This window comes from Vanessa cardui, chromosome 20, assembly GCF_905220365.1.
Source record: "Vanessa cardui chromosome 20, ilVanCard2.1, whole genome shotgun sequence".
NCBI classification, from domain to species: Eukaryota; Metazoa; Arthropoda; class Insecta; order Lepidoptera; family Nymphalidae; genus Vanessa; species Vanessa cardui.
The window spans coordinates 4,880,561-4,893,121 of NC_061142.1; the positions used below are offsets into that span (position 1 = coordinate 4,880,561).

At 29.7% G+C, this 12,561-nt stretch overlaps 3 protein-coding genes across 3 annotated transcripts; 2 read left to right on the forward strand and 1 right to left on the reverse strand.

Moving 5' to 3' along the window:
• The first annotated feature begins 1,970 nt into the window (after window positions 1–1,970).
• LOC124538220 (probable DNA-directed RNA polymerase III subunit RPC6) lies at window positions 1,971–3,774 on the forward strand. The gene is made up of 4 exons (XM_047115202.1): window positions 1,971–2,278; window positions 2,495–2,699; window positions 2,950–3,201; window positions 3,521–3,774. Exons 1-4 carry the CDS (start codon window positions 2,082–2,084, stop codon window positions 3,758–3,760), a joined length of 894 nt encoding a protein of 297 aa, XP_046971158.1. The 5' UTR covers window positions 1,971–2,081; the 3' UTR covers window positions 3,761–3,774.
• On the reverse strand, window positions 3,770–5,284 carry LOC124538223 (optic atrophy 3 protein homolog). Its single transcript, XM_047115204.1, has 4 exons — window positions 4,962–5,284; window positions 4,710–4,878; window positions 4,486–4,628; window positions 3,770–4,403 (listed from the first exon to the last, which is right to left on the reverse strand). The coding sequence occupies exons 1-4, from the start codon at window positions 5,101–5,103 to the stop codon at window positions 4,072–4,074; spliced, it is 786 nt and encodes a 261-aa protein (XP_046971160.1). The 5' UTR covers window positions 5,104–5,284; the 3' UTR covers window positions 3,770–4,071.
• Window positions 5,285–5,697: 413 nt separating this feature from the next.
• Window positions 5,698–12,373, forward strand: LOC124538219 (glucoside xylosyltransferase 1). Its single transcript, XM_047115201.1, has 6 exons — window positions 5,698–6,072; window positions 6,157–6,466; window positions 6,659–6,851; window positions 7,068–7,183; window positions 7,709–7,891; window positions 10,011–12,373. Exons 1-6 carry the CDS (start codon window positions 5,951–5,953, stop codon window positions 10,185–10,187), a joined length of 1,101 nt encoding a protein of 366 aa, XP_046971157.1. The 5' UTR covers window positions 5,698–5,950; the 3' UTR covers window positions 10,188–12,373.
• The last annotated feature ends 188 nt before the right edge of the window (window positions 12,374–12,561 follow it).

The following is a 12,561-nucleotide window of genomic DNA, read 5'->3' on the forward strand; positions in this document are numbered from 1 at the left end:
CTGAACGAGCTGGCTGACTCTTCTTCGTTTCTACGGATGAACTTGGACAAAACCAAGGTCATGTTCAATGAACATGTTCTACGGGAACCGACTGCGGTACACGGTACCGTCCTCGAAGTTTGTTTAAAAATATGTTTACCTCGGGCAGACTGTGATTAGGTAGAAACAATCTTGAGGACGAGGTGACTAGAAGAATTCAGCTGGGTTGGGCAGCGTTTGGGAAGTTACGTCGAATCTTTACATCGTCGATCCCATAGTGCCTTAAGACGAAAGTCTTTAACCAGTGCGTCTTACCCGTCATGACATACGGAGCCGAAATGTGGACACTCACGACAAGACTGATCCACCAGTTTAAATGTTCTAGGGTGGAGACCGCGTCTCGGCAAACGTAGTGTAGGACGTCCTCAGGCGCGGTGGAGTGACGATATACGCAAGGCGGCAGGCAGGAGCTGGATGCGAGTAGCCGGAGAAAGACCACAGTGGCGTGCACTTGGAGAAGCCTATGTCTAGCAGTGGACAAAAATGGGATGATGATGATGATAGCAAACACTCACCAATGTTACAGTTATTGCTGTAAACAAAACTGACGTGCGGATAAGAGAATAGAAAATACCCAGTAAACTTGACACATTTAAGGGTACTGTGAAAGTACATCAGGTCCTGTGGGAACTTCACTGTGATAGTTTAACTTTGAGAACATCTAGCTGCTTCAAATGCACATGTGGCCAGATATGTGATCATGGAAAAAATTTAGGTTTTATAAAAATACCACATTCAGCCTCAATAACCATCAATAAGGATGAAGACAGGGATCATGTTTTTCTAATAGCAGCAACAAAGCGTCAAACTCTTTGTGATGTTACCAATTTACCAACTAATCAAAAAGTACTTGTAGAGGGGCCTTCAAACATGAAAATACTCTCCAAAAAATTAATCCAAATACAAAAAAAAAATCAGAATTTTTATAGCTACATGCTGGTAGATTAGTAAGTGTGAGGAGATTGTCAAATTATGAAAAAAAAAATCTAAAGAACTGTTAAGTGAGTAAAAACTGAGCAATTTGAGGATTACGTGATAATAGTTAAGAATAAAATGCCTGATTACGGAAGGGTAAAAAAAATGAGTCTAATTTTACCTCCATAAGACTGATTACCAAAAAAACCTAACTAAATCTCAATGAATATACAAATACAATAACTTAATGTAAGAAAAAAATGTCTAAGACTATTAGTATAATACTTTATATTTAAGACTGTTGATGTATTTGTTGTTGATTAATTATGAATAAAGTTGATTTCCTTAAGATTTGTCATGTAAATTCATGTATAGAGCGTCGTCACCATACACTCGAAATCATCACCATCCATGCGTAAATTATCGCCATACCACAACCGTCAACACCATCTTACCTCTTTTTATATTAATACTTATATTTTCCGATTTACGCGTTAAAAATTTGTCTAAACACATTTCAGGAGAATTTTAGTTATCCTACGATTGTTTTATCTACTTTTACTAGCATTCCAACGTGATTTAAATTTTTTGAATTTTTTATTTGAGTACATTTTTCTTGTGTAAATCCACCCCGTCCCGATTTCCCGGAAGACTGCTTTGATGCACCCGATCCCTAAAGAAGGCAACGGCTACTTTTATATTTAAATTCGGAATTCGATTGGTTAAAAATAGATCAACTTATTTAAGGCCTTAGTAACAAAGCTTTCCAGCTGACCAAAATAAATTCAACCTAATTAATTCGGTTTTTAAGTCCATTTTTTTAAGCTTGTTAAAAACCTAAATTTAAATATAACTCAAGATATGCAAGTAGTTGCAAAGACAATTGATTATAGAATACAGACAAAGATAATAGACACTATATTCTGTACAACTTTGGTAGATTGTACATTTTGCACTCTGTGGGATAAATTTACTTAAATTCAAAAAATTAAATGTCAAATACAAACAAAAATCGAAATCAAGACGATTAAAACTCGAAAAAATAATATGACATTTTGGTCAATAGCTAAGATTTATCGTAAACGATAGAAAATAACAAATATAAATAAATTACCCGCCGTTTAAAAATGGGTGATAAAAGCGACGATGTAATAAGCGAAAAGATACTCAATGCTGCGAAGAATAACCCAAAAGGAATTTCGGCTAAGGATGTTGCAGCAGCAGTACCGGAACTTTCATCGGCAGAGCTAGTTGCTGCAATTAACAAGCTATTACAGCAGGGACTTTTTGATTTGTATAATCAAGGCGGTTCTCTTTTATATAAGTAATTTTTTTTTTAACTACTACTCGCGCTACTAATACTAGTCTGTACTAGTCGTCTTCGCGTTTGGACTCCACTACCACTCACCATCTGGTGGAGAGGAGTCATATGCCTAACCGGATAATAAAAAAAACAAAATAAACTTCACGAGTTTCATCTGTTCAGGTCTTGTTATTCATATTATAAGCAAATTATAATTTCTCAATTTATTATTACCAGGTTAAAAAATCAAAATACTAAAACGGCAATTAAAGGAGCTGATAATGAAGAAAAAGTTGTATTTAACCTTATAGAAGAAGCTGGAAATAAGGGTATATGGATAAGGGATATCAGACATCGTTCAAATCTTGCTAACACACAGCTTACTAAAGTCTTGAAGAGTCTGGAGGGCAAGAAAGTCATTAAAGCTGTGAAATGTGTCAATGTATGTTTAAAGTAGAAATATCTATAATTAGGTTTTGTACTTATTCCACTATGCGAGTGTTATACACAGGTCTACCATATTTGATGTGTTGTAAATTTCATCCCAATTATTTCATTCATAATTGAAAGAGAAGTTAAAAGAGTTGAGCTTTTTAGTGAATTAAAATTGTTGTTACTGATATCATTACTTCATAAATATATTTTAAGTAGATTAACAAATAATGGTTTACTTTTTACTTTATGATTTACAGGCTTCCAAAAAGAAGGTCTACATGCTTTACAATCTAGAACCTGATCGTTCCATATCAGGTGGAGCTTGGTACCAAGATCAGGATTTTGAGTCAGAATTTGTTGATATCTTAAACAGACAGTGTTTGAGATTTCTGCAACAAAGAGCAGACAAGATAAAAAACAATCCAAGAGGCCCTATAGTAGGACGAACACAATCATTTGCTACAGCAGCTGAAGTTCAAAAATATATAACTGATTTAGGTATAAGTAAAGTAAGTATTTTTTTAAATAAATGTTAATAAATCTTACCTGCATAGTAAACTCCCAAGATAAAACTAGCATACACTAAAGATAAGATTACTGATTTCATTGAAATTCATGAATTTGCTGTATTTATGGCATTTACTTTTATTACATACTCTTTTATATAAGTAAATGATGTTTTATTTTAAAGAAACTTATATAGGATATCAATAATTTAACTAAATAAATGTAAGTAGCTAGTGTGAAGTAAGAATTTTTGTATATTTTATGTTGGAAGTATTATTATCAATTTTAATGTAAGTAAAAATATAATGGTTTATATTTCAGGTAAAGCTTGAAGTGGAAGATGTTATTACTATTTTAAATACACTTGTTTATGATGGAAAGGCTGAAAGTAATGTATATCCAGATGGCAGCAAGGTTTACAGAGCTATAGAGTCTCTAATACCACCTCCGGGACTAGTGCAGGTCCCATGTGGAGTGTGTCCACTTGTATATAAATGTTGTTCCACTGGCCTTATTACTCCACAAGACTGTAAATATATGAGTGCATGGCTGGATCAATAAAAATGTATGCTCTTCGTATTGTTTTATTCATCTCAACACTACTAAGCTTTTAAGATTCAATATACTTTACTAAGCACATTTATATCATAATACCATGAAGTACTTGGAAATTAATATTTGTGGTAGAAATTATAATGACATATTTATAGGTCTATTAATGGTTTTACATTTTATATCACATATCACTTACATGTTAAAACAATCCATATTCATGAAGAATAATTCTTAAAAAAATCTCTCCTTAATTTTAACAAATAAATAGTTTACTACATTTTAAACATATTTAAATATACAAACAATTTTTGGTATACTTAGAATAAACTTCTAAAATTATTTTCTATGTTATGTAATGTTTCTGAGAGAAGAGCAGGTTCTCTTTTAGGTTGTGTTGTCGTTGTTCTTTCAACTTTTTGAGTGCTTTCCTTTTCATTTTTGTTACTAAAAAAAGAACTAAAAACATCCATTTGGATGTAATTTAGTGATTTAAGTATGACACCATCATCAGGGTAAGGTGCAGGAGATATATGTACATTGTATTCTACAATATGACCAATGTTCTGAGGTTTAGAAGGGACCTTTGGAGGTCCTGGCAGTGTTGGTCCACTGGGGGGTGATGTTGGAGGTGTTCCTAATTTGTCTCCACCTAATAAAACAATAAACACATTTAATTATTTTTTCAAAAATTATGACTATTCATATAACAATTATATATAAAGACCATATACCTAGTGAATGTATCATTCTCTCCATTTCCCGTAATTGTGTCTGTTGGTGTTGAACTGTGAAATATAAGTCTGTTATTGTTCCAGTAATGTGTTTCATTTCATCTTCTCTTTTTGCTTCTTTTGCAGCTTCCTTTTTACTTTGTCTGGAATGTTTTATTTAACATTGTTAATAATACACTTTAAAACTTCAATCAAGAATAAAATTACTCACTAGAAAATTATACCTATTATATTCTATCACAAGCAATCCAGCACCAATAACAAATATTACTGTTTCGCCAAGAAGATTAGCTCCTAGTTCTATAGCCATTTCCTGACTTAAAACAGGAATATTGACAGGTTTTCCTAAATTTAAAATCCACATTTTTGCTTTAACTTCACACCAGTTGTAGACTGAAAACAAACGATCATTTTGTAACTTTTCTATCGATTATTATTGAGATACTTGAAATAAATATAGAAGTAAATTTACGTACATTGTGCTGGCGGCATACATACGTAGGTTCTAAAAAATGGACTATTTTTGGCCCTTTCTTTACAAATGTTAGCGATAGGCTTACTGATCTGTTTAACTAATAACACTGACAATTTAGCAATTGGAAATGCACCAACAACCATTTTGGTAAATTAAATTTTATAACTTTTACTTTAATTAAATTCTTTACTTTACAATATTTACTATTTAAGAAATATTTCTATCATTAAAATGATAACGTAACTTAGAATCTTATGGCCTTGCGCCATTCAATTTTGACTTCTGAGTTAGCAGTTAGATTTAGACATAATCTGATGAGAATGACATCAGATGTAATTTAACAATATTGACATTTTAAAAATTGACAAAGGGTACAGTTAACAAACAATAATTATATAATATATAAAAAAAAGACAATGTAGTACTCTAACGTAAGGGCAGCAGTTTTTCAGCAACAAACACCTAAATATTATTTTATAATATTCAAAATTAATCGGTAGTGAAGGGATTCAATAGAACTAAACTTTTGTTTATGTGCAATTTCACATAGTAGATATAGAAAATATAAATCTTTTCTATCCTTTAAAATGTAGGTTTGTTAATTTTACGACGACGTTTAATTAATTTTATTCTGAATAATTTAAAAACCGTTAAACACCGATAGAAGAATATTTCGTATTTTTAACAATATGTCATTGTCATGTCATTGTCATTCATTGTATATTACATTTATTTACATGTCATGGCGTAAAATGTTTATAAATATACATATTTAAATATATGTTTTTGTAACTGTAAAGACTAAGGGAAGGTTTAAGAAAAAATAATTTTCATTCCACGCAATTTATTTATATTAGTTTGATAGTACTAAAATGAATTAATATTTTTAAAATAAATAGGTTAAGTTTAGGAAAGTGGTACTGTATAGATTTTTAAGAGTTGAGATGTGACCTTAAATAAAAAGGTTTTGGTAATTTCTTGTCTGTCGCCATGAGACGGTTACCTCTTTTAAAACTTTTCATTCTAATATTTTTATGTGTAACAGTTTTATATATTTATTCCGCCAGCAATCGTAACAAAAACAATATCGAACTCGTAAAATCCGGGCATATGTAAGTTAAATTGTAATTGAATAAACCATTTTTCATATCAATTTGCTTATTAATTCATTATATTATTGTATTTTATAATTTCAGAATTAATACTAAACCAGAGAAGCCATTTACAGATAGGATTGTAATATCATTTGTAGTGTGTGACTCTAGGTTTAATGAGTCTTTGAATGTTATAAAATCTGTCTTGCTCTTTACAAAGACTCCAGTTTACTTTGTTATATTCACTGACAATAAATTAAGACCACAATTCAATGAAACCCTCCACAAATGGAAAGTTATGTTTGATAACCAACTTGAATTTGAATTACAAAGAATCAAATTTCCTGAAGCACATGAAGAAGATTGGATGAATTTGTTTAGTAAATGTGCAGCTCAACGATTGTTTATTCCAGTTAGTAAAAGTTTTATTTTTAAATATTTTTTATTTATAAACCGACATGGTATATAATTATAATTTGTAATAAATATAATGTATTTCTATATCATTAGAGACTTGTAGAACTTGTTTCTCTGATCTACTATGTAATTAACTTTAAATACCAATGAGATTTTATATGTTTTTTTTTTTACTTTTTTGTTTTAGAAATTACTCCCACATATCGACTCTATGATATATGTGGACACAGATACCTTATTCTTAGGTCCAGCTGATGATCTGTGGGAAACTTTTAAAAAGTTTAACAATTCACAAATATCAGCTATGACTTTAGAAGATGATAATCCTAATGTTTCATGGTACCCTAGATTTGCCAAGCATCCATTTTATGGAAAATATGGTAAGTTTATGTCATTTTGTTAATACTCATTTACACAGAGTTATAAAACAATGTATAAGACAAATTAGATGAAGACATTAAAAATGAAATTTAACTTCTTCTATTTTATTACATTATATACTACCTATGTCATTTCATGTGATGATCCAAACTTCTTTTTAAAATATTTTATGTAATTTAATATTCAAGTAAAAAGCATAATACATTTATGTACAGGTCTTAATTCAGGAGTGATGCTTATGAATTTAACTAGAATGAGAGACTTTGGATGGGTTGATTATGTGACACCTATAATGCTAAAGTGGAAACTGTACATTCCTTGGGGAGACCAGGTGAGATTTAAAGTATTTTTTATTATTGTGTACATTACCCTTTTTTAAATAAATGCAAACACCAGAATTATTTTAGGAGTAGATTAAACAGCAATTTAAGATAAACATATCAAATATTTTTGTCTTTAAAAACTGGTTACAATTTTTTTGTGGTTTAAGAACTTTATTAGTTCCTCAAAAGAAGTACATATATTTCACTTACTGAGAAACTATATAAAATAAAACAATTATAAAAGAAGCGTACAGAGATAACAAAGTAAAGATAAAATAAAATATCACACAAAAGAGTGTAGACAGATCTTAAAATATAAACACCATATACATGCATGTTTCAATTATTAACTTCATAGATTAAACATTAATACCAGAAGTGGCATTGATGGATATTGTTGATAAGGAAGTTAAGTTTATAATGTTGCAATAAATTACCTAAGCTGGTATATATGTGTGTATATGTATAAATGTTAGTATGTTTTGTAGTTTAAGTGCATGCAATTATTAATATTATTATATTTTTTTTTTTAGGATATTATAAACATAATATTTCACTACCATGAAAGAGCTGTATATATAATGTCCTGTCGTTATAATTATCGCTCGGATCAGTGCATGTATGGAGATGCATGCGCCGATGCTACAAAACATGGTGTATTTGTATTACATGGCAGCCGGAAAGCTTTTCACAACCACAAACAACCAGCCTTTGAGGTAAGTATTAAGTGATGACATTTTTTCATTTTGCTATATATATTAAATACTAACATATAGTTATATTATGATTTCATAAGCTGTTATTTCTTATGTAGAAAAGTAACAGTATTTTCGCCTATGATGCATGTTTTCCATAGTTTAATGTAGTTATAATTGCCCTGCATGTTTTTGTAACCACAATTGTTAAAAATAGTGTAGCTATTGTTAAAATAAAAAAAAAAACAGTTATCAGATATGTTCTTCATCTTTGTGAAAGTCAAAAGATATTTTTTATATAGCAATACATAGCCATTCAGTAATTGTTATAAGTTTCTTGTATTACGATACAAGAGTTAAGACCAATCAAAGATTTTTATTCTATGTCATTTGCACATTAAAAATAGCTTAAATTAATAACTGTTTACCAAAATTCGACATACGGTAATTGTTTTACTGTTATGGTTCATTGAATAAGTAAAGTTTTGATATTAATATCCAAATATATTTTTTCTTAAAATGTTTATAGATCGATCGGTTTAAATTTCGCAATACATGTCCAGAGTAATAAATTATTTTAAGGTAGCATCAATGAGGTTATTTACTTAAAAATATACATAATTGTATTTAATTAACATGACTGTATTATTAAATTTTGAAAAACAACTGTTTTTGACTTCTGACTTTCTTGCCGGTTCATCTCAGTAGAATCTAGTTTCGGAATCGGTGGAACTTAATATAGTTGTTAAATGACGATTCAAATACGCTTGTAAAAGCCTACTTGAATAAAGTATATTTTGATTTGATTAGATTTCAGTATCGGATTTGAATCGTTTATTTTTTTGCAGTGAAAATCAAATGCGAAGTGTACACAAATCTGCTATTTTTTTATCATTCAAATTAGAAAAAAATATTCAGTCTGAAATAATAATTCTAAAACCTCTTTATAAACTGCAATTTGCATCTAGCAAGTTGTTAAGATGCATTTTATATATACAATTTTTACTTTGAGATTATGTATGAAATAATTATAAATCTTGGCATGCCTCAAATGCGTAGAGACTCCAAAGTTGTTAAAAATGGATTCAAGTTATCGATAGAGTCAAAAGAAATACTAAACGAAACGATATCGGACAAAAAGTAAACAATAACAGTTGAGTTCCTTTCCTAAGAGCGAATATTTATGTTTTCTCTATACACGTTTCGTTTAATCAGCGTGTAACTTTTTCGCAGTCCTCTGACGATCGAGTTTAATGAGTACATGTTATAAAACAGTCACCCGGCCGCGTCTGATTGTCTGAATGTTCCTGATAAAGTCCAAAACTACTGAATTTCATGCGGTTTTCATTATTGGTAGATAAAACATACTTAATATCAAAACATACTTTATTCAAGTAGGCTTTTACAAGCACTTTTGAATCGTCATGTAACGACTTTTTTATATTAATCGAAGCTACTACCGGTTCTGAAAGTAAATTCTATCGAGAAGAACCGGCAAGAAACACAGTAGTTACTCTTTTTCATGATTAAAAAAGTCATGTTAGTTAACTACAATTATATATGCATGTATCCTGCCTGGAAGTCAACAAGTATTATTTCCACGCTTTTTTTATCGTCTGTATAATCTTGTATTAAATAATATGCCTTCTTTACCAATGCTTTTTTTACAAATAATTTGAAATTTTGAAACGGCAATGTTAAAAATGTTTTTGAAAGGTTTAGTTACGGAATTTATTATTGTGTAAATAAGTTGAAATGGAACGAACATGTCGAAAAAAACAACAAAAAATATAAATAAACGGTAAAAAAAAAAATTGCCGCCCTTGCGAAGCCGGGACAGGCCGCTAGTGAAACTGGAGCAATAAAATAACTGATACTAAAATGAATAACATACATATAATGTCAAATAACTTAAACGGTTTTTTTTTTAAACTTTTTAAGTATTCCTATAAGTAGTTTTTTTATGAAAAATAACGTCAAGACTCTTGAGCGTTTGACATTACTCCTTGAAGGTTCGACTAATATTATTTCTGTATTTCATTTGTTTATCCACTGCAAGACGATTGAGAGTAATTAAAAATATTTAGGATGATAATTTGATTGTTGAATCGTATTAAATTTTCTTTTTCTTAAATTCCAGGCAATTTACCGGGCCATTGATGAGTATGAAATTGGGACTGATCCGTTGAAAATTTTGGAAAACATTGATAAATATTTAATGGAGGCTCCACAGTCGCATTGCGGTAATTTAAAAGACGCCTTCCTTAAAATACCTCTACAAACATTAATAAAGAAACACTCGAGACCTGATAGATAATAAGATCGTTGTTAGACTAACACTGACTCGATGTTTGTTATATTAAATACAGATATAAAGATTTTTCTAGTGTTGGAAGGTTTGTGCGCACACTAACGCGAATCTCACTAATGGTCGGCTATGAAATGGTCGACTGTATCATGATTTGCATAACAAAACATAAGAATCTGTTCACTTAAACAATAGTCAGCAAAAATAATTTACCAAATATTAGATCGTAATAGTATATCTCTAACACTAATAAGTTTTAGAACAGTTGAATTGTTTTAAAAGCAAATTATATATTTAATGCATTTATTTGTTACTCTTATATGTGTTTAAAATCATAAAAGTCACAAAACTATTATTCTTTATATATTTTTGCCAATATAATTTAAAAAAAGTTTATAAATGTTACTGGAACTGGATTTTTGCGAGTTGTCAACAGTCCAATGTTACCTGTTTTTACTCTGTCCCATTCAGTCATATGGGCAATATTTGCTGCCCAGCCAATAAGGTGCCTTGCATACGCAACCTTCGTTCTTTTTACAATTCACTTTTACTGTACCGTACCACAATTGCTTGAAACATAAATAATCCCAAAGTAAGTAGCTAAAGCACTTGTGTTATGGAATGCCAGAAGTAACGACGGTAGCAACATAGAAAAGTAATGAACTTTTTCCTCATCGACTCGGCCCGGAATCGGACCTAGGAATGGCGTACCCATGAAAACCGGTTTACACCTACTCGACCAAGGATGGTCTTCTAACCTAAAAATACCAACTATTTATATAAGTCGTAATAAAAATATGTTTGTCAATAGAATTGCGCGAATAATGCTGTCCTCTGAAAAAAATATACTTTAAGTATTTACAGTAAAAGACTCGTCTCATGACGACATGAGGACGTTAATAAGACAATTAAAACACTTTGATTTTATTTTTGAATTTTTTGTAGAATCTTTGCTAGAGAATTGACAGATAAAACGCACCATGACAGTCAAAAATGACAAGTAAACTATAAGAACGACGAATGAATGAAATTTTTAAAGAAAGTATTATATTATTTTAGTAAACATATAAGTAATATGTTTTTTTTAAGGATATAATTATTGATATTTAACGTAATATTCTACAACCTAATGCTAAAAGGGCTAATGGTCAAAAAATGTTAAAAATATTATGCAAAAAAGGATCTGTTTTTATTCTGCTTTCCAAATGATTATTATTGTTATCAAATTTACCCTTTAGCATTGGGCCACATAAATACGAGTATATTATAATTAATGATCAACTCTATTATATTGTTTAAAAGCATATGATTGTTGAATCAACGCTCATATGGGCTTTAAATGATTTCGCATAACGCTTTTTACCACTTACATTCTTTTAACGAGCACTACCAATAGTTTTGTGCCTAAATTATAATTTAGGCAACTAATTTATTTTGCTTAAAGTAAACTAAATTAATATAAAGCATTTATATATTATAAGATAAGCCATATGTATTTTTTAGCTACATAATATATTTTATTTTCACATTCAGCTCGTATCAATCATGATCAAGAAATTATTTATATTCACTATTCTAATCAAAAATGGAGTAAGGAAAAACAAGTCTTAAGACATTCCATGGATAATAACTTTGCTTTATTATGCACAACAACTCTTGGTGAATATAGCTTTATTTGTAATACAACACTATATCCACTTTAATTTTACTTCCAAAGTTTTGATTACCGTAGTTTAAAAAGCGCGCCAATTCAATGACAGAATGTTTATTTGTTTTACCCCTCCTATGGATGGAATAGGCACATATATACATATATTATTCCAATAAAAAACCAAATACATTTTTGCCTCTGAATAAAACTGTTTCTCACAAATAATCACCCAAAAAAAACATTTCACAAACACACAAATGTAGATCTTAAATTATTAAGTAAAGATTAAGTAAAAATGGACTACTTTTTAGCAGATCTCAAGCTAACAGTATCAGATATATAGTATTCTATGTACAGTAAATTTCATTAAATATTGAAAAGTTACCTTTACAGCTGGTATTATAATTTGCTTATAAATATGTTGTAATATTTTTTCATGTTTTGAGGTCGTTATGTCATAATGAATAAGTGAATCTAATTTGTGTAAGTTATATATAATATTGGTTGAGGTTAGAAGTATTTTTCTAAGGGACTGCTTTGAAGAAGTGATATTTTGTATTGTTTATAAAAAAAACAATAATCCAATAAATATGTCTAAAATTTTAAACAATATTTTTTTTAAATATTTTTTAAGTGGGACTATCTTACAAATTTAATTAGATACAAATTATGATAATGAGGAAAGTATTGATAACTTTCAATGGTAATGGTTATAGTTATAAAAAGAAACTA